General features: G+C 47.1%; 1 protein-coding gene across 16 annotated transcripts in view; it reads left to right on the forward strand.

The window, feature by feature from the left end:
* ERG (ETS transcription factor ERG) overlaps positions 1-25,727 on the forward strand; it is a 267,584-nt gene that overhangs the window by 228,960 nt on the left and 12,897 nt on the right. For 8 of the 16 annotated variants that reach the window (XM_045501369.1, XM_045501368.1, XM_045501367.1 and 5 more), the window contains 3 exons: positions 16,068-16,271; positions 17,138-17,218; positions 19,143-19,214. The exons of 1 other annotated variant lie outside the window; for it this stretch is intronic. In XM_045501369.1, coding sequence (XP_045357325.1) covers positions 16,068-16,271; positions 17,138-17,218; positions 19,143-19,214 — 357 coding nt within the window. The remainder of the gene's footprint in view (positions 1-16,067; positions 16,272-17,137; positions 17,219-19,142; positions 19,215-25,727) is intronic. 7 more of the 16 variants (XM_045501374.1, XM_045501372.1, XM_045501371.1 and 4 more) reach the window with 3 other exon arrangements.

The following is a 25,727-nucleotide window of genomic DNA, read 5'->3' on the forward strand; positions in this document are numbered from 1 at the left end:
AACATGGTTTGAGAAGCTCTAATCTAAATAGAAGACACTGAATAAGTTTTACCTGAACACAGGTACCTGTTTTTACCTGTTTTTGATAAAGGCGTGCTGTGTTACTTTCAGAAGCGTGGGTGGCCGGGAAGAAATAACCAATAGTTTCACAATGATGTTCCCAACAGTTTTGAAAAATGAAGAGTCACCCGTTCGGGGGGAAGGAATTTTGTCTTCCTAAAGTTTCTTCTCCCTTAGGGTGTATTTTGGGGACCTGTCATGGGTGGTGCATTAACGTAACACTGTGTGTCAAACATACTTAAATAAAAAAAAAAATAAGATAAAATAAAATAAAATAAAATAAAATAAAATAAAATAAAATAATAAAATCTGCAAAGACCACGCATCACTTCATCCATAGGAAAACCCGGGACCGTTGAAGGCACGAAATGCTGCGTGGGAGAAGAGGAAGCCTGAGATTCATTCTGACAAACTGAATCATAGTATGAGGCTTGTAGGCATTTGGCTGCATTCCTAACAACAGCCAAGACACCTGGGGTACGATGCAGGAATCTAACTTCCAGGTGTTTCCACGTCTGCCTCCCCAATTCTGCAAACACAGATCACTGTTCAGAAACAAATGGGTCCCCACTGCACCACTGGAGTGCACTTTTTTTTTTTTTTTTTTTTTTCTGAGACAGAGAGAGACCGAGCATGAGCAGGGGAGGGGCAGAGAGAGAGGGAGACACAGAATCCGAAGCAGGCTCCAGGCTCCGAGCCGTCAGCACAGAGCCCGACGCGGGGCTCAAACTCACAAACCGTGAGATCACCACCTGAGCCGAAGTCGGACGCTCAACCGACTGAGCCACCCAGGTGCCCCACGGAGCTAGTATTCTAAAGAGCCTGGGCTTCACGATGCCTCACTGAGCACCTGCCATCAGGGATGCTGTCCCTCTGTGTACCAGGTGTCCCTCTGGCAGCCACTGTAACTTTTGAGGTATTCACAGTGTACTTGGTGATGTGCTAACCAGCAGGGCTAACAAAGAGGAAGGCACAGTCTTCGTCCACTGTCCTTAAAAGTTGCAAAATGCTGACCAAAATGCAACGGGACCTCTGGTTTTAGCAGCTTACATCATTTTGAAAGATTTTTTTTTCCCTTTTCTGTTTTTATTCCCTAACATGAGTGCTAAAGCACTGGGCTTTTCAAACATTTCTACTTTTATTTTCTAAATAGCCACCTGGGGCACAAACACTCATGGTGATCAGAAGTCTCGGAAATCGAGAATTGCCACATTCGCTTCATCACTCACTGATTGATTGATTGATTGATTCATTCATTCATTCACAGAGTGCTTACTGTGTTTCAGTCACATGAATACAAGCTCTTACGTGATTTAAGACCCCTTTATTCTTGCCCCCCAAACACCCATGGCTGGAATTACTGGTATTGTGTCTTCCTCACACCCTCTGTGCTGGGTCCCTTCTCCTCAATTCATCAAGTATTCACTGAGCACTTATAACTCATGTACCCGTCACACAGGAAGTGACCAAAGCCTGTCAGAAGTAGATAAGACCCATCCACAATGAAGTATGTAGTTCCTGACAGGAGAGTGTGGGATTCAGAGCTCAGATGACTGATTCAGGCAAATGTCACAAACATCTGAGGAATGAGATGGCTGGTCAAGAGGAGCTTCCTTTGTACCTTTCATGCTATGATTCCTAAATTTTTTTGCAGCCTCCGTCATTTTCTCTGCCACATCCTGTTCCCCCCGCCCCCACCCCGTCACTCTGCTTTCATGCTGCCATTGCTACAACTCAGTGTCTTCGCCCATGCTGTTCCCTCCGATGGAATGCCCTTCTTCCTTTCTCTGCTAACAGATCCTTCTGCAAGGCAAATCCACTCTGTCTAGGAAACCAGCCTTGATCTTTTGGCAACTTCATGGCTTTTTTTTTTTTTTTTTACATCTTACCAATTCTTTTATTACCATGCTTTATTTTGTTTCACACCAGAATAGACCTCATACTTACTTCGATATGCATATATTCATTCAATCCCATGAAGGATTTGAGATGCCTTGTGAACTCAGCTACCGATAGACACACGAACCAAACCACTGATCAAAAAGAAATTAGGAGTCAGTACTGAGGCAATTAAAACTATTGATGGAAAACCAAGGTCACGCGAAAGAATGAGGCAGCCATTTTGACCACATTTGACCGCAAGCTTGGCCAAGATATTGTAGCCATGCTTCCAGTATGGCTTTGAGCTTCCTGGCAGCCAAAATAAAAAGTCGTGTGGGAACATAATCCTTGTTTTCACAGAGAAGTTTCACAAGGAAGGCATTGTTTTTCTCAATTCTGCATCCCACACGCAGGATCCCCGGACTTTACACTCAGGGTCCACTGAGGCTATAGAGGGGACCATGGGACTATCTTTCTGATATAATTGCAGCATTGCGTTTCACCAGCCCGTTTTCTTGTGACATCCTTTATGAACAGAATGAATTACACGAGAGAACGGCTCCATGCAGACAAAGAACATGCACCCAGCGGGGGTCTTTGCTGGTAAAGTCAAGATTTTGAGTTGTTAGAGTGACAGAGGGCTCACGTGGCCATCACGTGATTCCTCCCACATATGACATCTCCCAGCTGGGCTTTGAAAGCAAACGAATCCCAAGTGATAGAAGAGTGTACTCACTGGCCAAGTGCAGAGGGTAAACCTATTGTGCTTTCGTCTTCTTAGAGGTCATAATCTCTGAGCCTGTCTATCCTATTAGATTGTGAGTTGGTGAATATGTCTTTCGTATTCTTCATCACCAGACAAAGCAGCGAGCTCGGGGCCTGTGCGCAGGGGTCAGTTAATGTGCATTTATTGAGTTCATGGTCATCCAGATTTAGTTAGCAGGAATCACAGGATCACAGGAGTTGGCGGTCCAAGACTCTTGATGATCTTAGTTGAACTTTGTATTAGGGTTCTTCAGAGAAACAGAACCAGTCTCTCTCTCTCTCTCTCTCTGTGTGTGTGTGTGTGTGTGTGTGTGTGTCTCTCTCTCTCCCTCTGTCTCCTTCTCTCCCTCACCACTTTTTTTTATCCTTATGAGGAATTAGCCCATGTGATTATGGAGGCTGAGAAGTCCCACAGTCCACAATCTGTTGTCTGCAAACTGGGACCCCAGGAGAGCCAATGGTGTAGATTTTAGTCTGAGTCTTAAAGCATGAAAGCCAGAGACCTGAAGGCCCGAGATCAATGCCCCAGCTCAAAAGTCAGGCAAAGGGAGCAAATCCTCTCTTCCTTCCTCCACCTTTTTGTTCCATTTGCGTCCTTATGGATTAGTTGGTGTCACCCACCCCCACAGGGGAGGGCGGGCTACGAGTTTACTCAGTCTTCTAATTCAAATGCTGATTTCTTTTGGAAACACCCTTACAGACACACCCAGAAATAATGTTTAACCAAATGTCTGGACGTCTCGTGATTCAGTCAGGTTGGCACATAGAACCATCATAAACATCTCCCTTTAAACATGGGAACATGGAGCCCTAGCTAGAAGCAAAGCAACTCTTTCAGGAACACTTGTGCAGGTGGGTAAGACCAGAGCCGCCACCCAGGCCTGGGCTCACGGATACCTACAGAAGTTGTTGTAAGACCTCAAGCCTTCATTTTACTTCGTCATGCCACGAACCACTCCCATGGATCGCTCCCGCTGTGTCTACCTTATGGAGCGTGTTTCTGTAAGCTTCTACTTAAATTGCTTCTGTGCAACCAAGTCAAGCAAGCAGACGACCAAACCAGTTAAACCTTAACTCCTAAAGTCCAAGTTAATTATCGTCCTAAACTATGAGCTGGATAGCAATTGAGGAAACTGCCCTTGGGTTATATGTGTGACCGAAATCATAAATACAGAAATGGTGACGGCTCCTGTGGATCGAGTGCACACCGTTGTCAGGCACCGGGCTGTCCACTTTGTCCATAAGGTATTATCTCATTTAAGCCTCACAAAGCACCCTATGGTGTAGGTAGTATTTGTTGTTCTCACGTTACAGATAAAGAAACTAAAGCTGGGGAAGCCAAGATCATTGCTCAGGGTGTCTCAGCCAATAATTTGGAGAGCCAGGATTCTCATCCAGTTCTGTCTGATCCCAGAGGCTGAGTTCGTTCTCCTTTCCATGCTACACTATCAAAATTATCCAGGGAAGAACACAAAGCCATGCCATGGTAGGATGTGTTCGTTAAGTTGTTGCAGAAATTCTAAAATGGGCTTTTCAAAGGGGACTAAGTAAAGAAGGAAAGACTGGAGATGTTCACAATAGTCTACTGTGTTGCTCAGCACGTAACCTGTCTGACTCCACAATGGGATTGAAAATGGCTTAGATTTGGGGCGCCTGGGTGGCTCAGTCGGTTGAGCGTCCAACTTCAACTCAGGTCATGGTCTTGCGGTTCATGGGTTCGAGCCTGGGGCGGGCTCTGTGCTGACAGGTCGGAGCCTGGAGACTGCTTCGGATTCTGTGTTTCCCCTTCTCTCTGCCCCTCCCATGCTCATGCTCTGTCTCTGTTTCTCAATAATAAAAATTTTAGAAAAAAAATAAAAGAAAATGGCTTAAACCTAGCGTGAGTGGCTGGCTGGACGTATAATGAATTAGAAAAAAAATTTTAAGATAGATGATTTTGGTTTGGTTTATTCTGTGTTTAAGTTACCCGTGGGACACCAGTGAGGCAGTATGGGGGTAGAGCTTAGGGTAGAGAGTCATCTGTCGGGGGTTACCACACCTGTGTTCTAATCTCTGCCATTTTGTAGCTCTGAGATCTGGAAAGTCACTTAATCTTGGCTTTCCTTGGCCTGCAGGTACACCCAAATACAGATGATAGTGATGCTTACTATATAAATATATATATATATATTTATGTATATATGTATGTATGTGTATATATATATATATATATGCCATATATATATGACGCTGTATGGATTAAATGAGACAACACATGTGAAGTGCATACACAGTGCCTAGGATACAGTAGGCCTCAAAAAATTACAGCTTTCCTTTTCATAGTTGGCTCAGGCATTTGGGAGAAATTTCTAGACTCGAGATAGATCTGCAGATATAAGCATGTGGTGTCGTTTGAATTGTGCCCCCACAGAAAAGCTATGTTAAAGCCCTAACTCCCAGGGCCTTAGGACATTACCATATTTGGAAGTAGAGTATTTTTAGGTTGAATCAAGTCAAGATGAGGTCATGAGGGTGGGTCTAATAAAATGACTTACGTCCTTATTAAAAGGGGAAATTTGGACCCAGACGCACAAAGGAGAGATGATGTGAAGGCACATAGGGAGAAGCCCTGTGAAAATGGAGGCAGAGATTGGAGTGGTACAGCTGTCAGCCAGGGAATACCACGCATGGCTGACTGACCACCACCAAAAGCCAGAAGAGACAAGGGAAGGATTCTGCCCAGAGCCCAGAGGAAGCCGGCCCTACTGACACCTTGATCTCAGACTGCTAGCCTCCACAGCTCTAAGAGAATACATTTCTGTTGTTTTAAGCCACTTAGTTTATGGTTCTCTGTCACAGCAACGCTTGGTAACTAATATGGCGTGCATGTTGTAGTTAGAACATGGGAGGGGCGCCTGGGTGGCTCAGTCGGTTAAGCGTGTGACTTTGCCTCAGGTCATGATCTCCTGGTTCGTGAGTTCGAGCCCTCCATCGGGCTCTGTGTTGACAGCTCAGAGCCTGGAACCTGCTTCGGATTCTGTGTCTCCCTCTCTCTCTGCCCTGCCCCTGCTCACGCTCTGCCTCGTTCTCAAAAATAAATATTTTACAAAAAAAAAAGAGGAACATGGGAGTAGATAGGAAGTCCAGGGGAGTGCCCATAGGGAGTGAGAACCAGAGACAAAACTCTGGGGACACCAACATCTAAAAGATGGGCAAAGAAAGAAAACCCAAGCAGGAAGAAACTTTTAAGTGGAACAGGTCATTGCGTTTCCAAAACACGATGAGCATAAGCTGTGTAATCATGGAATGACCAAGGAGAGGCAACAAGGGAGGAAATGAAGTAAAACAAAATCCCAAAAACTAGATAAACCATGATAAACCACTCCAGAAGAGTTGAGAATGACTCCACGCAGTGAAATATTTTGGTGCGTCAGAATGCCAAAGGTATGTTTAGAGGCCTGCAAAACTGATTTAATCATGTGTTTTTGAATAAAAGACATAATGAAATTATGTCTTCTCAAGCAGGCTAAGGATAGGCACATTTTCTTACAGTGTTTGAATTGTAGGGTATTACATGATTAATATGTACAATCAATTTTTTGACAATTGGTTACGCAAAACATTAATGGAATAGAGTAGAGCATGAGCTAGGGTGATGGGTGCATTCGAAATGGAAACGTTTAAAGTAAATCGGTAAAAAATAGGCTGAGAGGACTGGTGGTCCTGGTAAAATATTGAGCTTAAGAGGAGCTAAAGATGTTCCTCTGACCCAGCACCTGGAAATGCAGATTGGAATCAGATACGCTTTGATATGCGTAGCTGAACTGGGAAGAAAGTGCCTGAGTTCCTGAGGGACTAAAAACAAAGAGGGAGCTGAGAACAGAGTACTCCACCCTCCCGTTGTCACCAGCTTGTCACAAGTGGCATGGGTGGGGGTGGGATACCAATGTCTACACCACAGAGATTTGGGTTTTAAAGGGCCAGAAGATGAGGTCTTGGGCTGCACAAAGCAGAGAGTTGGATCCCTTCTCTCCCTATGCACACACACACCGAACTGTGTTTTCCAGCAACCCCAGGCTGAGGAATTAAGCAGTGAAAAGTGGTCATGGACTGATGATAACCTCAGACACCTGGCGGAAGTACCTGTGAACTCTTCCTGGACAGACATGTCTTCAGTCCAAACTTTACAGAATTCCTGCAGAAGAACATGCGTTGAAGATGACTCTGTAACTCCAAATTACAAAAAGAGGAAGAAACAATCTACCTAGACCAAGATTCAGCAGAGACCACGGACCCTCAAGGATGTTAGATAATTCAAGTATGGGATTAAGAATATAAAGTAAGTAGATTTTAAAGTGGTTAAATACACAAAAGAAGGAACCCAAAAGAGAGGAGCAAGACATTATGGAAAAGAACAGATGATTTTGAAGAAGCAGGAAGACTCCTAGAAACACAAAAAAAGGATTCCAAGGTATCAGAAACTCAGTAGAAGGGTTAAACAGCTGATCTGAAAAAGCCAAAGAGTGAATTAACGAAAGCACACTTGCAGTTGTTTTCAGAGCCCATCACAGTGATGAAGAGAGGGGACATAGGAGAGAAGGTCAAGGGCAGGGAAGGGGCTCATGAGAATGTGCTGTGCAGATCTAATAGACATTCCAGAAAGGAGGGAATAAAAAGAACAGAAGATATGAAATATTTGAAGAGATAAAAGTAGCTATCTTCTCGGCTCTTCACTTTTTCTTTTTCTCTGCCATAAACTCGCTTAGTAGTTTGGTGAAGCCAACGGGTCCTTTAAAATCATGACTTTAAAATAAGCTTAAGAGGAATGTGTTGAAAACTACATTAAGAGTGCATTCTGATTCATTATGTAAATTGAGAGGGAAATAAAGATACTTTCAAACAAAGGGTCAGAGTATGTTGCTAACTGACCCTCACTTCAGGAAATAACAAAAGATTTAATAAACAAAGAAAATGGATCCTGGATGAAGGAGTGAGATAAGAAGAAAATGGGAACAATGAAATTGGTTAATATAAGAATAGATCTAAAGAGAAATGGCTGTAAAATGATAACAGCCTTCTAAGTAGGCAGTACAACAACAGGGTAGAATGAAAACATTGGACAACATCATCATATAAGATTAAGGATGGATGATGAGAGTTCGAGACTTCTAAATTCCTTGCTTTCTTTGGGAAAAGGATATATTTGGTGATTAAATTTAGATTTTGTTTAAAGATTCACAAGTAGAGAAATAAAACTAGAATGTTAAGCAGCCAAACCAAAAGAGAAAGGATGATAGCCAACTTGACCATAAATTATATTTAAAAAATTAAAATAAAAAATAAATAAAACATACTCCAAAGTCAGTTAAGTGCTCTTTATAAAAACATCTAACACAAAGAAAGAATGACAACAAACAGATGGAATAAAATGTACTAGTCAAATTCTAAGCAAAACACACATGACAAAAGTGGAAATAGAAAGCAGAAAGCATTATTGGAGATAATTGAGGGTTAATGCATAATCAAAAAAGGTTACATTCATGAAAACCATATAACAGTGATGAACTTGTATGTACATAATAACATAGGCTCCAAATACATAAAGAACTGTAAGGAGAAAAAGATCCACTTTTGGTGAGAGATTTTAATTTGCCTTTTGCAGCAGTTATCATCAATGACATAAAAATTAGGTATATGTTACCAATTTTGACCCAATGGTTATTTATAGAAACCTACATGTAACAATTAGAGAATATACATTCTTTGTAAACTCTCCAGGGATATTTGTAGAAATTGACCATACACTATAGGCCACCAAAAAAGAACAACTGGAATAAAAGAATAAAAGGAAATTGGTGTCATATAGACCTCATTCGCTGGCTAATTCACTAATTAAAACAAAAAATTAGAAATCAATAGCTATCAAAATGGTGACTGAACCTCATCTATGAATTAGGAAATCAAAAGGTTCAGAAACAGCCTTGGGTGTAGGCTTTTTGTGTTCAGATTTCAACCTGTGATACAGTGAAGCCCGAAGGGAGGCCAGTTCTATTGAGCCTGCTTTGTAAATGTAAAGCCTCCCCCTACAAGGAAACAAAATGTTAAGTCTTATTTTTGCAGGCTTCTGAGTGTCTCGGACAGCAGACTGGCAGACTTGCCCAGGGCTGGGTTTTATAAACAAAGATTTCATAGGGTTGTGATATGGCTTGGAGATACATTTTATGTTTTTGGTCCTTTTTTTTTTTTTTTTTTTTTTTTTATTAATCTGAAAGCCAATATCTTACGCTGGTATTGTTCAAGAAAAATGTCACTCGGGGCTTATATTTTCACCAGTTTGACTCTTGCTTAACCTTACTTTTATTCATTCCTCTGGCAGGGGGTGGGGGGTCTGAAACAGGATGTTTGCCTGCATGAGGTATTCTGTTTCACAAACTGATTTAAATATCTACTTAATATTTTCCTGGCAGCCGTGGAACTCTACTAGGTCAGAAAACAGTTTCAGGGAAATGTAAAAATAAGTTCAGCCCTCCACCCACGCACTGCTCGCCACTCCCCCCCGCCCCCAGCAGTAATTTAAAGGGTGCAACTCCTGACCTCCCTTGGACTATGGGGGCTTACCATTTTGATGTCGGTGAGATGTGGGCTGGTGGCACAGATGTTTTCAAAACAATTGGACTGGAGGCTGAAAACCAAACAACTTATCTTCAGTGGTTCATAATTCATCTGACAGAAAGCACCTCCAAAAGCTTCTCAAAATAAAGCGATAAATCAGACCTCTGCGTTTAAAGGAAGAGGCTGCTCCTGCGATAATAGATTGTTTATTTCATCTCCGCAGAGTTTACGATGCGAAATCCAGTGTGTGGATGCATTCTTTCTCCGCAGTATGTTACTGTTGGCAGAGTGCTTTCACATTCATTATCTCCTTTACTTTTCTATTCCCCTGACATTTCACTTAATTACCCACAGAAGAAGGAAATGATTTCCAGAGAGGTTAACGTTTACATCTAGTAGATGGTTGAATCGGAACCCCCCAAGAGCCTTTTATTTGACCACCAAGTTTGGGGTACTCGATGTGATTATGATTCGATGCCTCAGACGTTTTCAGTGGCTCGGAAATTCCTGGACCATCAAGTCCAGCCTTCTTAGCAAGACGTTTAAGGCTCCCTTTGATCGGACCCTCAACGTTCATATCCATCCTCCTCCATTTGTGTGCGCCCTCTGAAACCCTCCGCTGTAGCCACCCCTGGTTTCTCCCTTCTCTCTCAACACCTCTGGTGTTTCATGCCTCTGCAGCTATGAAGCCGGGCTTACGCTGCTCCCGTAAACTAAAGGGCTTCTCTGCTCTGTCACCTTAGTTCTGTCAAATCCTTTTCATTAACCCAGGCTCAAGCCAAGCCCTTCTGGTGAAAAGTTTATGTTTTTCCTTGGCGTCTCTTTCTCCTGGCCGCCTCCGAATCCATACTCGTGTGTAGCAAATGCTCAGTAACTCTTACGTGAGTTTACTTAATCTTAGTCCTTGTCCTATGGGAATCATGCCTTAGGTCCTTGGATTCTGCGTGTTGTTTTATGGAAGAGGAAAAGCAGGCTCCATCATGAGGTTAGGTGATGGGTTCTGAGCCTCGCTGCTCTCTGGAGGTGGAAGGTGTGAGATGGCACACCTAAACACAGGCAAAGGCGATACCTTGGCTGGGGTTCATTCTCTGGCCCCCTCCCCTTTCTCCTTCACATGCATAGTGGGGAATCGGAGAAGGAGGTAAGGTCTCTTGAATCTCGTGGGACCTCGTGAGCCTCCTTCAGTGACGGCAGGGTGGGACAGAAGAAGAAAACTTTGCTGACATACCATGAACCATGGAGGATACCCAAGAGACGCTACTGGGCTCTCTATGGCGTCGAAGGGTGAGCTGGGACCCAACACATTGACTTGAACTCTCCAAAACGCGACCTACTGCTGTAGCATCCGTGCTGGGCCGGGGTAGTTGGGGTGGGTGGGGCTCACTGGGGCACTGTCATTGGTGCAGGGAGTGGGCTTGCAGTCTTGACATCACCTCCCTACCCAGAGGGTTGTGACAAGCGCTTACCCCTCAAGAGCATTGAGGACAGATGGCCAAAGCAGGTGGTGAGTGTAGGTAAGGGGACAAGAAGGGGCTGGTCCTGCAGGCAGTGGGTGGTGTTTGGGCACAGGCATGGGGCGTGTGTGGCTGTAGGAAGACAGAATGGGGAATGGTTGAGAATAACACCTATGAAGACATCGGGACCCAGCGAACTAAGTGTCCTGTGCTTCGTGTTGAGGAGATTGGCCTTGTCCCTTGAAAAGGGTGCTCTGTTATGACACCTCCAGAGTAGGTCTGGAATAATGGTGCCCCAAGGATAGGTCAGAAAGGAACATCCTCATTTATTCTATCAGATGACCATATTTGGTTTTTCACGTTCTTCGCTTATAAACGTATAGGACAGGGACACGGAGATCCATTCTCAAAAAGATACAGGAGTAACGCAATTTTGGATATCTTTATTCTTTTCAAATGAAAAAGATACCCATTCGTCAACTGTAGAAGAAAGTGAGATTAAAATCTTACACCATTGAAAGTTTTATAAAAACACCTTAACAAATATGCATATATGTAAATCCTTTGTAAGATCTTGTTTTGATTTTGAAACAGAGCAGAATACATTTTTATAAGCACCTTTTTATCCTAAGTATTACATGTTTATTGGAGAAATAAGAGAAAATGCAGTTTGGTGAAAGAGAAAAAAAATCTAAAAATCCCCATCACTTGTTCTCCAGAGATGGTGGTTGACATCTTTCTGCATAGCTCTCCCAAATTCTTTCCATGGATATATTTACATTTCTTCACAAAGTATAATTGTGCTTCAATAATGTTTTCAGACTTTTCAATTTAATTCACTTTGAGCACGTTTTCATATCGATATATTCTGCGGTATCATTTTAGTTTTCAAGCATCACAGAAACATCCCTAAATGTACTGCAACTTAACTCGTTTTCTTTCGGTCGGACATTTAGGGTGTTTCCAATGTTATGCTATTATAAACAACACTACAAAGAACATCCTTGAAAATAAATCATTGCGCACATCCTCTATTATTTCCTTATGATAAATTTCTAGAAGTGGAATTTTTTAGTTCATAGACGATGCACACAGTTTTTTAAGGACATCTCAAACGTATCGCCGAATTGTTCATTGCAAAGGCGGTAGCAATTTATAGTCACGCCAGCGGTAGAAGAAAACAGCCGTTTCACCAACCAAAAGTGAGAACGTTGGAAATGAGAACAATACAGGTCAAAGAATTGGTCTCTGGGGTCTCGCCCGTGAGTCCCTGAAAGGAAAGTTGAATAAGCTGGGCTTAGCGAGGGAAACCAATCTCTGTGGCGAGGGACCACAGAGAAACGAGACTTCTCTTTTTTGGCTGTCTTCCTAAGGTGTCATTTCACTATTTTAACATGAACCCAGGGACTTGCAGGAAGATACTTCTATATCATTTTTTAAATATCTGGTTATACCATTAAGAGAAGAAAATGCATTCCCAGAATGAACTGATTTCTAGGAAGTAGCTACTCCCCACCCCCCCCCCCGACCAAAACAGTCCTTCTGGGTTGTTAAAAGCAGAACATGACAAAATAAAAACACAAAGGGTGGGACAGCAGACGGCAGGACCTTCCGTGTGAGTGTCTGCGACTGTCCTCTGCACAGAACCGAGGGGGATGAGGGCTTGAGTTGCGGCTCATTAAATACGATCCAGCTCTGCATAACGAGGAATTATGACAGGGCCATGAGAAAAAAAAAAAAAAAAAAAGAAGAAGAAGAAGAAGAAGGAAGACCTTCTATAAAAGCAGTCTGGGGTTTTGACCATTTTTATCCCTGAAGGTAAAACCCTGACCCGGTGGCGACGAGCCACCTGAACTTTCCTGGTGGACAAAGTTACCCTTCTGTGTACGCACTCCATTTTCGCAGACAACCGAAGCGGTCCCGTGTGTTTGGGTTACAGAGGAAGGTACACACCTTCCTGCCATTTCAGGTTTTGTAGGTGATGCTCTCGTTGACACGGAGCTGTCCATGGTTTTCAGATGCTGTGCGCGGATTGCTGGTTGAGGGCGTGAGTGTTACAAAACTGGTTGAGATCCGATAGCAGCCGGAAAAACTGAGCATGTCCGTGCCCCGCGACCCAGCGTGTCCACGTCTAGGTGGCCCCTTCAGGCCCGCCCTTCCCACGCTTAACCTGCACGCAGATCATCTCGAGAACTGGTGGAAATGTAGGTGGGGAGGGGCGCCCGAGACTCTGCCCCACACTGGGAGCAGCGAGGCCCCTGGGGGTGATGGTCTGAACCTCGGCTGCGCTTAAGAATGACCTGGGGAGCTTCTAACAGTTCCGATGCCCAGGCTGCCCTCCGGCAGGATGAAGTTAGAATCTCCGTGGGCGAGACCGGGCTCGGGCCCCCATCTCCGTGTGATTCCAACGTAGAGCCAGGGCTGTGGACCAGCGCCGATTCCTTCACATGTGCAGGGTGGGCACGGACGCTCGGGTGTTCACGGAGAAGTGAATTGTGTCCACGCCTGTGAGGGGGCCCGAGAGCTCCTTAGCTGACACGATGGAATACTCCCACGTGGATTAACTTGGACACATCTTGAAAATACACTGGTGGGTGCCCAGAGCAAATCAGATACCGTTCATGTGAAGTTTAAAAACACAAACAGCACCGGAGGCCTGGGTGGCTCGGTGGGTTGAGCGTCCGACCTCGGCACGGGTCATGATCTCACGGTGCGGGGGTTCGAGCCCCGTGTGGGGCTCTGTGCTGACGGCTCGGAGCCTGGAGCCTGCTTCGGATTCTGTGTCTCCCTCTCTCTCTGCCGCTCCCCTGCTGGAGCTCTGTCTCTCTCTCTTTCTCCAAAATTATAAATAAACTTTAAAATAAAAATTAAAAAAATAAAAGCACAACCAACACACATAGTTGATAGGGTAAAAGTATTCAAGTATACGTAGGGATGATGGGCACCAAGCTCAGAATGGTGGTTGCTTCGGGGGTGTTGAGGCGGGGGAAGCTAGGAGGTGGATTCCATTGGATTTGAAGTCATTTCTTTCAATTAAAAAAGATACGAGGGCCACCTGTTGGGCATTCAACTCTTGGTTTCTGCTCATGTCATGATCTCATGGTTTGTGAGTTCAAGCCCAGAATTGGAGCCTGGAGCCTGCTTGGGATTCTCTCCCTCCCTCTCTCTCTGCCCCTCCCCTGCTCATGCTCGCTCGCTCGCTCTCTCTCTCTCTCTCTCAAAATAAGTGAATAAGCTTGGGGCGCCTGGGTGGCTCAGTGGGTTAAATGTCCGACTTCATCTCAGGTCATGATCTTGTGGTCTGTGAGTTCAAGCCCTGCATCGGGCTCTGTGTTGACAGCTCAGAGCCTGGAGCCTGCTTCTGATTCTGTGTCTCCCTCTCTCCCTCTCCCTCTCTCTGCCACTCCCCTGCTCATGCGCTCTCTCTCTCCCAAAAATAAATAAAGATTTAAAAAATTTTTTTAAAAAATTAAGTGAATAAGAAAAGAAATGAAATATTAGGGTGTGGATGGGAGGAGGGTGGGGGAGACAGAAGGAGGGAGAGACGAAAAATGGAAAGCAGAGAGGAAGCGGGCGAGAGGGAGGAGGCTCTGATGGTAGGATTGTCTGGAAGCCTCTCACTGTTACTGCTGTTTACTTCTGTAAACTTAAAACCTCTTCCAAGGGCACACACCATGCCCGACTCTTGAGTAGCCTGAACCGTTAGTAAGACCAAAGTTCTAAAGCTGTTAGCTACGAAGTGATTCCAAAGGATGAGTTATCCCTACACCAGATTCTCATTACGACCAGAGCATCGCAACATGCCTGACCTCTAAGGGCCTGTCCACAGAACCAAGGTCAAGGCTCTCGTTTTACATGTAAAAACAGATGCAGGAAGGGGATACAGTCTCTGGGGGTTGCAGCGAGTTGAAGGACCCTGGGATTCGAACTCTGGGCTCCTGCTCCCTGCCTGGGTGTCTCCCATGTGCAAGCATTTTTTTCTTAAACTTGTTTATTTATTTTGAGAGAGAGAGAGAAGTTTGCATGCAAGTGGGAAGGGGCAGAGAGAGGCAGAGGAAGAGAAAATCCGCCAGTGCACAGCCCGATGGGGGGCTCGAACTCACAAACTGCAAGATCATGACCCAAGGAGCAGTCAGACGCTTCACTGACTGAGCCACCCAGGTGCCCCTCCTACCTGCCGGTATTTGGGTGCCCTAAATATCCCTCTGCCCAGGCTGTTTGTGTGGGGTGCTCCTGGCTGTATTTCCACTGGGGATAATACAGTGGCTGTCCCACTGGCTGCGCCCTCTGGGACTCTACCCAGGTCCCTTCCCATATGTGGCAGTGGAGTGGGATGACACTGCCTGCCTGAGGTGGGGTGTTTGTGTGCCGTAGCTGTGTGATGAGAAGGTCCCCCAGCCAGCCCCCTACTCCTGCAGGTGCCTGATAGGTGCAAAATCAAACTCTCTGCAGGAAAGGCAGGAAACCAACCGCTCTCTCTTGGAAATACCAACCCAGCGGCGCCTGGGGGGCCCAGTTGGTTAAGCGTCCGACTTCGGCTCAGGTCATGATCTCACAGTCTGTGACTTCGAGCCCCACGTCGAGCACTGTGCTGCCAGCTCAGAGCCTGGAGCCCGCTTCAGATTCTGTCTCTCTGTCTCTCTTTGCCCCACCCCTGTTTTGCTCGCTCTCTCTCTCTCCCTGTCTCTCAAAAATAAACATTAAGAAAAACAATAATAAAAAAAAAGAAACACCAGCCCATGGGAGGCACTAGGGTTTTCGTTCACCTACGCTTGACTTCCAGTTTTGCGGTCAGTATTTTTCAGTATTTTGTACGAATGCTTTTTTTGCGTGACGGACGGTGATGAGCGTCTTCCTGATTTGTGTTCTGAGCTCTCGATGCCAACAGTTCCCTAAGGAGAGAAAATTTCCGTGATTTTTTCATTTGTAAATAAATAAATAAAAATGAAACTAAGTGACCAAAATGAATAATAAAAAAGCCTGGTGCCTACATGAAACTTCAGATGATCTGAGCCATGAGGGGCCAGTGGTGTTCCAGAACAATTCACTTTAAAGGCAGCGATTTCTGGGCGTGACTCAGATGGCTTTTTTTTGTTGTTTTTTTTTGTTTTGTTTTTTTGTTTTTGTCGTTCCCCCAAGACACTTGCTTCTGACAGGGCGCCGCGCCTGTTTGGAAGCCTGTCTTCTAGAACAGCGGGGAAGGGGCCCCTCCGGGAAGCCGTGGCTGGCGGGGGCCCTGCCTGGGATGTTGCTGCGCCCTGGAAATGCGTCTTCGGGAGCCGATTAGCTGATTGCTTCTGTCCCAACCCCTTTCAGATCCTACACTGTGGAGTACGGACCACGTCCGGCAGTGGCTGGAGTGGGCAGTGAAAGAGTATGGCCTTCCGGACGTCGACATCTTGCTGTTCCAGAACATCGACGGGAAGGAGCTGTGCAAGATGACCAAGGACGACTTCCAGAGGCTCACCCCGAGCTACAACGCTGACATCCTTCTCTCCCACCTGCACTACCTCAGAGAGAGTAAGAGGGTCGGGACGGAGATCGCTGGGGTGCGGGTTCTTGCCAACCCGAGCTGAGGGGGTCCAGTCCAGTCTGTGACAGCTTCTTCCCGCCCTAACCCAGTTCTCACTTAGGATCTGGGAGAACCAAACGCTTACGAGGCCACGATCTAGGTACGCATGTGACAAGTGGTCAAGCGCTTTTCCCAGAAGCCTGAGGGATCACACGAGGCTTCAACTGCCTCCCCCCGGGTCACCTCCACCAAGAGGATCACATGGCAGAGCTTCCTCTGGTCACACATTATTGAGTCCCCGTGGTGTCCCACACTAAAACGGAAACAGACAGAAAGGCCCTCGATGGGAATTACGGGGCTCATCCTCCCTGAAGCTAAACCAAGCCCCCTCCCGGTCCCACCTGAGCACAGAGTGAGAGAAGTTTCCAGTTCATATCATGACATGTGGCTTCACCTGACAGAGTGGGAATGGCATATTGGCGATTGGAGGCATGAATTCACCCGGTTTGCTGTATGGTTTAATTTTTCAGACATCAAGCATGGTTGGCAGGAGAGGGAAATAGCGCAGCAGGGGGCTGGGTGTGGGCTCCGGTGTAAATGCTTTGCCTGGCATCCCGATCACTTGTTCCCCGAATTAAATATGGGCCCACCTAGGTTTTAAGACGCTAACCAGCCGCAGGGCCATGGAGAGATTTCCGAGCCGCTCAGGAAAGTAGGGTGGGGGTGGGGAGGTGTTCTTCTTTCTTTCTTTCTTTCTTTCTTTCTTTCTTTCTTTCTTTCTTTCTTCTTCTTTTTTTTAAGGAGGGTAATTCTCTCTCTCTCTCTCTCTCTCTCTCTTTTTTCATTTTGATGTCGCTTTTGTTTTGTTTTGTAGCTCCTCTTCCACATTTGACTTCAGATGATGTTGATAAAGCCTTACAAAACTCTCCACGGTTAATGCATGCTAGAAACACAGGTAATGCTGGGCCTGCCCCTTCCCCACAGGACACGCGCAAAGCCTCGTCCACAGATTGCACGCTTTCAAGGTGGATGGCGGGCCGGTCAGGGCATCAGGAAGGCAGAACAGAGGGGATGCTCGAGGGGTTCTTCATATGCAGGAGGCTCTTGCTGAAGTACCAGAGCCGGCCGGCAGGGGGCGCCCATTTTGGTTTCTGAGCACTCCCCACCCCCTTGGACCATCAAAGGACTTCTTTCGGCCAGGAGAGGTGCAGAATTAGCCCTTAGCCGTTGCCTTACCTCTCTTTTGCTGGATTACAATCTGCCGCTGTGCTGACTGTAGAAACTAAAAGCATGTTCGATATAAAGGGGGCCCTTGGGGTTCTTTTTATTTCTTTTTTGTTCGCAAAGGAACGTGTACTAGGACAAGCAGGAGTTTTATTTTTTCCTTTTAGGAAAAGTCTTAGGCCACTTGACTCATCCTGACTTTAATCTTCTTGCACAGACTCTGGACGTTTGCAAAGGGCAGGAGGAAAGAAAGCTCATTCGTCACTTTTTGGGAGCTTGGGGCTGAAAGGGAGACTGCGTTGTCATTTTGGAGGATATGAAATCAGTTACTAACCCAATCCCTGCTATCCCGTCTCTAACCACAGATTCTGCATTTTATCTGTTTATTTATGGCCTGAGGCTAGTCGAGTTGAACAGGATGCTTCATCCCCGCTAACCTTCCCCATCCCCCTCATGGTCGAGGCTGGCTTTCTGCGGATGAACGTGTCCGCGGCTGGCATCCGCCGTCTCCCTCCTGATAGAGACAGCTGCCGAAGCCTGGCCACAGGCTGCTCGCCCCACTGTGTCAGCCGGCAGGGCCCTTCTGCCACCACTCAGGCCGGGGCGGGAACCATCAAGGCTTGGGGAACCCCATCGTCGGCAAAGAAGCCGATTCATGGCCAGCCTCACACGGAAGTACAGCCGTGTTCCCAAAATGCGTAACGTGAGCGAGTCCCGGTTCGGGTATTACAGTGAGATAGATGGCTCTGGTCTTGGTCCTCCAGATTCAGGACATTGTGCTTTTCATTGAAAGTGAAAAAAAAAAAAAAAAAAAAAAAAAAAAAAAAGCTTGGAGTCAGTCGTATGCTTTTTCACTGTAGGTTACACACGTCAGCCTATTAATGACCTTGTGGCCAGAAAATAACAAGTGACTTAGGCCGAGTGATTTCCCCCTCTTAAGAACCCCCTTGAGCGACACATTTTCTGATCATTTCACAGTTGTTTAGAAAATTTATAACAGTGAGTGAAAGTTTCGAGAACGCTCTGCTTTCGTTACTAGTGTTACTGGTAAACGTAGAAGCAATCGAAGAACGGGAGGACTGATTCCAAATGGACCGAACTGCAGAAGGGGATTTTTTTTTTTCCTGCTCACGACACGGGCAGTGGATTGAGACACAGAAGGCGAAACATGCATTGGAAGAGAAATGTGGATTTATTTTTAATAAGATCCATACATCCTTTGGCAAAAAAAATATTTGTAATTCTTTGGGACTGTTTTCCAAGGGCTCTGTAAAATGTTTCTCTGGATTTTTATGCAACTTATAATTGAAAATACGCACCATAGAATTTTTTTTTTTTTTTTATAAAGTGAGATGGTTGGGGGTGATAGGGGACACACAGATGCGCTTCAGCAAGAAGCCATACCATCAAAACACGGGACACTTTCGGACAAATGGGACGCAGTATAGCCTGACATCTATCTCCATAGTCGGAATCAGTTTCTGCCCCCGTTTGCTTATCCCTTCCCCCCCCCACCCACCCCCTGGGAGTCCCAGATGGCCGGCTCCAGGGGGTCCCCTCCCTTTGGTGTCACAGGGCAAAGTTGATTTGGTTGCAGGAGATCAACAACCACAACAAAAGACCTTCACATGTTTTGTCTTTCCTTTTGTCTGCAGGGGGTGCAGCTTTTATTTTCCCAAATACTTCAGTATATCCTGAGGCCACGCAAAGAATTACAACTAGGCCAGGTACGAAAAACACCCCTGTGTGATCTGTCCCTGCAGAGACATCCTGGGATGTCCCGTGAGATCCGTGGCCTAAGTCACCAGAGTCAGAGGGTGCGGATCCTGGGTCTGAAGGGAGTCCTGAGCAGTCTCGTTCTGCCCCTGTGAATCTGGAGCCCAGATTCCATCAGACCGTTTCATTCAGAGATCACACTTCAGGTCCCTGACCGCAGAATCAAAAGCAGATCGGCCCCTTAACTAGCTGCTCTGAAAGGCAGATGGGCAAAGTTGGCACCCTGGAAGCCTGGCGGAAAAGCACCCGCCCGCGCGCCAGGTGACAAAAGGATGCGCGTCCTCGGGGGAACACACGAAGCACGAGGCGTCCCCATAGTGTTAGTGTTGGACTCTCGGCATGTCACGAGAGCCAGTGATTCAGAGCAGAAGCGTGTCATAGGTGATATTTGCATCGGACTCTTTATGTCTTTCCTGATTGCTCTAGGTAATTGATTTTCATGCCATTCGTGAAAGAGTAAATATCACCAAGTGCTTACTAGTGACAAGCACAGTGTTACATTCTGGGCCAGACTGCAGAAAGCTTCCTGTCTGCAGAAGGCTGGCCTGTTCATTCCACGATGTCCACGGAGCGCCTCCTGGGCGTCAGCCGCGGAGGGGATGACGGAAACCAGCTCACAGGCACACATCCGGGCTTCGCCTGAAGTTCTAGATGTCGCGGTAGAGCCGCCTAGAGCCAGAGAGAGACTCACACATAAGTGTCGAACCTCAAGGGCTGGCAACATAGAGCAGACACGCCCCTGAGACTCTCACCTGAAGTAGAGGCATCATCTTTGATGGCAGAGGCTGTAGGACCAGCAGCGGTTGCAAACGTCCCTTCCGTGAGAGCGGGAAGGACGCTCTCCAGAGGAAGGGCCACCTGCCACAGGAGGATTAGATGTGTGCCAGGTGGGGAAGGAGGGGGAGGGCATTTCAGATCAGGAGCAGCGTGGCTCAGACCTCGGTCCCCTCCCCAGGACTTGCACCGGTAACACGCCAGCCCGCCAGCTGAGGAAATGGCGGTTCAGGGTAGGGGGCCGGTTTTTCCATCGTCATTCATGCCTCTGGAGTCATGCGTTCCTAGACCCAAGCTGTCGCCCTTTGGCCTCTGTCCCACACCCAGACTACAAAAGACTCAATTTGGATTGGTCCAGGGCATTAAGTTTGGCACGGTCGTCTCTTTCCAGTCAGGAGCTCAATAGCATGGGTGAAGAAGCTTCTCAGAGCTGTTCCCACCCTGAGGCTGTCCTGTTACTTCCACAGAGCCTTGAGGCTGGCCATTCCCTCCTCTCTGACCTCAGAGGAAGGATTTGCGCCCCTCTCCCTGGGGAACACGGTGGAAAGGTTTAGCGAAAGTGCTTCGTTCCCTCTGTCATGGTGGAGACGTCACAGGCCATTTACTTGTGGATCAGATTCAGGGTCTAGAATGACCTGGACTGGCCCTGAAGAAACCCACCGTTCACCTCTGATAAATGCATCCTTGGGAGAACATAGGGAAGTGTAGGAAGATCACAACGGTTTTGTGAGCATTTAAAATCCATTTCCATCCATCCTTAAAAGAAGAAAAGCTTTCCGGGAAGCGGCGGGCCACGGTTTGTTGGCTTGCTTGTGCTGGTTTGTTTGTTTTTTTGTTTTGTTTTTTTTTATTTTTTTATTTTTTTAATTTTTTTTTTCAACGTTTATTTATTTTTGGGACAGAGAGAGACAGAGCATGAACGGGGGAGGGGCAGAGAGAGAGGGAGACACAGAATCGGAAACAGGCTCCAGGCTCTGAGCCATCAGCCCAGAGCCCGACGCGGGGCTCGAACTCACGGACCGTGAGATCGTGACCTGGCTGAAGTCGGACGCTTAACCGACTGTGCCACCCAGGCGCCCCTGGTTGGTTTGTTTGAAGCTGCCTCATGGATGCATCTCACTGAGTCGCAAAATCCAGGGATTGTGAGCTGGGCTTGGGGTTTTGTCGAAAGGTCACGACGTTGACCAAATCCGTTGGTGACAGCCCAGTGGTCAGACCAGCTGGCTAATCGCTTGCTAATATGTAGAGCAGTGGATCCTGGAACTCCTTTTTCTTTATTCGCATCTGGAGATACAGTAGATTTGGAAGATTCAGCTTTCCAGGTGTGGGGGGGGGGGGGCGGGGCGCGGGGAGTAGCTGGGAAGCGAAGGCTGGGACACGCCTCCGCGCTCTGGCCACGCTCTTCCTTGGGGCCGTGATTTGTGCGTGACCCGCAGGAGATCACACTTCCCTGGCTCTACCCCAGCAGAGTATGTTTCTGAGACTCCAGTTTGTAGCAAAAATACCTGTTTTGACCACCCCTCCTGTGACTGTCCAGGGAGATACAGATGCTTGTATACGCCCTATAAGGAAGTTGAATCAGACTGAGCACGCCGGAGCTCTTTGCTGAACTATCCAGGGGTTTGACCTGGGAGGGGAGAGTTGCTTCTCCGCTTAGGTGGACGCAGGGATGGACCTTGAAGGATGCACTTGTGAGTCGGAAAGCCCGTCGGGGTGCAGGTGGAAATCTGGCACTGGCCCTGGGGAAGCAGGTGCTACAGGGCTGTTCCCAGACCGGCTGGGATCCAACTGTGTTCCTGGGCTCAGAAGTGTCTGATGCCGGCAGAAGAGGTGATGGCTGACTCCCCGCTGGGAAGAGGCCCCTGGGGCCCTTGGGAATAGAGACCCGAGTTCCCGTTCCCCTGCACTCCTGGTTTGCTCCGCCATGACCTTCATGGCCGCTCCATTTCTGTAACCCCCCAGCCATGGGAACAGGGGGCTTCCTCCACCCACGCGTGTGCCCTGTCCCCTCCCCCGTGCTTCCTGTCCCTCCCTGCCTCCTCTCTTTTCTGCCCTGTGTAACCCACCCCTGGGCTGCTGACCCCAATCTCCCTTTTCCTTTCTTCCTCCTGGCCTTCCTTCCCAAATGGGTCACTTCTTACGGGTCCCCCAACTGCTTACCCCATCAAGTCGCTGCGTCATTGCAATCTAACCCCACACTTGGCCAAGGTTGGTGACCTCCCAGACAACCACACGTGGGCATGTTACTGCTTTGGCCATGTCTCTCCCTTCTCTTCCCAGGCTGGCTTCTATTCGCTTTTCCCAAAGGTTCCTGATTCAAAATGCACCCTCCCTCGTGATCTCTTTGTTGACTTAGCATTTAGATCCGTCTTTCTCCTGCTCGTAAAAAGTGTTTGCACGTAGGCGTGTCATTTTACATTCTGTTTTTGATGATCGTGATTTTAGGGTGCTTCATGTGTTTCTTGGGTTGCAAGTACCTTCCTTCCTTGCTGAACACGTGCCTTCGGGAGCCATGGCCCTTTGAGGTCTCAAGTGACATAAAAGACATAGGTCTGACCCACTGAAACTTGCAAGCTGGTTTTTGACCCCCTGCGGCATGTCAGGAGCAGTTTATATGAAAGCCATGGTGGGCACCAAGGGGGACATTGTGCAGCCCCGTCTCTCCTCCTCCACCATCACGCAGTCCCCAGAGCATCATGCACGTCTAGGATGTTATCCAAAGACACTGGAGGCTTGAGCCGGCACGCGCAACCTTAACTTTCACTTTTAAGCCAGTGCCCTTCAGGGGTTTCTCAGAATCTTGAACAACTCCTCCTTTGGCATTCACAACTGAGTGACATTCCGACGTCACCCGTCAAGGCAAGGCAGCAAATGCACGTTCTCCTCAGTCAGGCCCTGTGGAAAGTCTGCATCCCGGCTCACGGCTGGAAACGCACCCTCTGCTTTCCCTCTGGTTAGACCGTAACCACAGAGGTCTGCAAAGCCAGGAGAGAAAGCCGTGCACAACGCTCCCTGGTCTCCATGTCTTTGATGGGGGATCTTAGAAGACCGTAGGAAGGTCTGCAGGAATACAGGAGAGGGTGACTCAGCCACATCAGGGCGGACTCCCAAACTGCCTTCCATTAAGTAGGTGTTTATCAGGTGGTTCTGGGCAGTAGCTCTTGGCCTTTCTCTTTGCATTAGCCTCTAGGTTCATGGACAGCAGGCAAATCTCATCTGTTCCTACCCAACCCAGCCAGGGCCCTTGCACACTGCTTTGCAGATGCTGCATAGATCCTGCAGAATGAAGATGAGCTCTCGCATGGTCCAAGTTCTGGTTCATTAAAAAATAAAGTGGGCGTGGGCATACTGTGAAGGCCAGAGGGCTGTTCCTCTGTAAGCGTGATGAAAGCAGAATATAAAACTTGGTGAACTTCACCCCGCAGGATGCAGCATAGAATCTATATGTTGTCTTGATTCACTGATGCCCAGGGAAGGGAGAGGTTGGGGGGAGGAGGAGTCTCTTGCCAAATCAAGAACCGATCCCAGCTCCCAGGAAATAAATCAAGGTGCTGGTGTGGAGGGACCCAATGCTAGTCAAACTCCCGATTTTTAGCGTCGTGCTTTTTGGCCTGGATCATGGCATAGAGCACGTTTCTTTGTTAACTCTGAGCTGCCCACGAATGGCTTTTATAACCTTCAGTTTTTAAACACACAGCCTGGTGCAGAAAAAAAGAGAACCAGAGCCAGAAAGCAGCCTTCCCCAACACAGGACCTTGTGCCAAGTGTGTGAGTTAATTATCTTGAAGATCCCAGTACAGGAGAGAATGAGGGTGCATTGAAGTGACCAGCAGAAATTCCATGTAAAATCTGTTCTTAGTAGAAGTTCTGTGCCCCGCTATCGCCAAGGGACACATAGCAAATGCGCTTGGAGTCGGAATTTCTACAGCAGCCCAAGGGCAGAAATGCCCAGGGCTGGCCGTGCTGTGAGGTGGGGTGGCTGGAGAGGCCCCGGCGTGTCCTCCTGAATCAGTACGGCTTCATTCAGCCTTTTCCCAGAGTCACCTCCCTGGGGAGGGAAACTCAGTGCCCCCAGCGCGTGAGCGGCAGCTGATAAGGAAGCACTGGACCAGAATTTCATGAACGAAAACAAAAGCCGACTTATCTTCCGTGGCAATATGTTTATGAACATGTTAATCATCGTTCATATAAACAGCTCAGATTCTTGGCTTAGAGTCAGACTTCGTGTTGTTAAGGTCCTGACTTATTTTCAGGGGAGGGCGGAACACTGTTATAGACCCGGAGAAGGGTTTTATGAATAAAGAGTTTCAAAATATTTGTCTCTTGCTAGTGGGGTGGTTAATTTTTTCCAGTCACATTACATGAGCAGTACTTTTATGTTTAACGTAGTAGCGGACCAGCGACCAACGGCCGTTCGTTCCGCTCGCATTCTCTCTGGGGAAGGTAACCAGCGTAGAACTCTTCGCACGCATTTTCTCATTTGTCCTGACACGCTCAGCGGTTCTGAGATCTGTTATCTGCGGGAACAGATTCCTGCCTAGAAACATGTAATGGAGATGATCTAGAACGGGCTCGCTCCGGCATTGTTCAGTGCGCTCCCAGGTCACCCGGGATCTCGTTAAAGGGCAGATTCTGGCTCGGTAGCCCTGGAGTGAGATTCTGCCTTCCTAACCAGCTCCCAGATGTTACCAGTCTTGCTGGTCCGTGGGCCACCCTTTGAGACCTGGGATCTAGAACACATTTTGGTATTGCCTTGCTTTTTTTTTTTTCATTTGGTCAACAGAAGCCCCTTTGTCCGTGCGCCTGTCTGCTCCTGAATTCGGCTAGACGCTGGTACAGTAGTCCAGTGTTCTTTCTGAGACAGTTCTCAGATTGAAATTCTGGCTGACCATTTTTTTTTTTTTTAGACAAAATTCAACTGGGTGGGTATCTGTGTGCGAAGGGCGCCCAGAGACTTAAGTTGACATTTAGCCGTAAATTGATAGCGGCTGCAGATTTAATTCCCATGTGCAACCCCAACACCAGAAAAGTGAGAATCTGAGGAGCCAAGTGGGAACGGCTTATGATCCAAAATGCAAAAATACCAGCTGAGAAGAAGCGGTGAGCAGTACTGAAGTTAAAAAAAAAAAAATTATCTTTTACTCGACCAAAGCTATAAAGGGTAGGATTTCACAGACCACACGAGCCGAGGTGCTTGTAGCCAAACAGACCAAATAAATTAAGGCAACTCTGTGTTGAATTTCACATTGCATTTCAGTGGTATGCTCTTTGGGATACGAAAGTAAGAAGAGGCACATCTTTTTATTTATTCTTTTATTTGTTTATTTTGAGAGAGACAGAGCGCGAGTCAGGGAAGGGCAGAGGCAGAGGGAGAGAGTGAACCCCAAGCAGGCTCCGTGCTGCCAGCACGGAGCCCGACGTGAGGCGTGAATTCACAGAACCACGAGATCATGACCCGAGCCGAAGCCAAGAGTCAGACGCTTGACTGAGCCACCGAGGTGCCCCAAGAGATGCATCTTTTGCAAAATAGGCAGACCCTTTGAGGACTGACCCGCCAAACTACCAGTCTAAAACAGGGTTACATAGTCTGTTTAAAGAGAGGCTTAAAACAAATTATATTGCCTGCCTTGCAAGTGAGATTTGATAGCCATTTCCAGATGTCCAGCAGCAGAATACCTCAAGTATCTGGC

The sequence above is a fragment of the Leopardus geoffroyi genome, chromosome C2 (genome assembly GCF_018350155.1).
Source record: "Leopardus geoffroyi isolate Oge1 chromosome C2, O.geoffroyi_Oge1_pat1.0, whole genome shotgun sequence".
NCBI lineage: Eukaryota > Metazoa > Chordata > Mammalia > Carnivora > Felidae > Leopardus > Leopardus geoffroyi.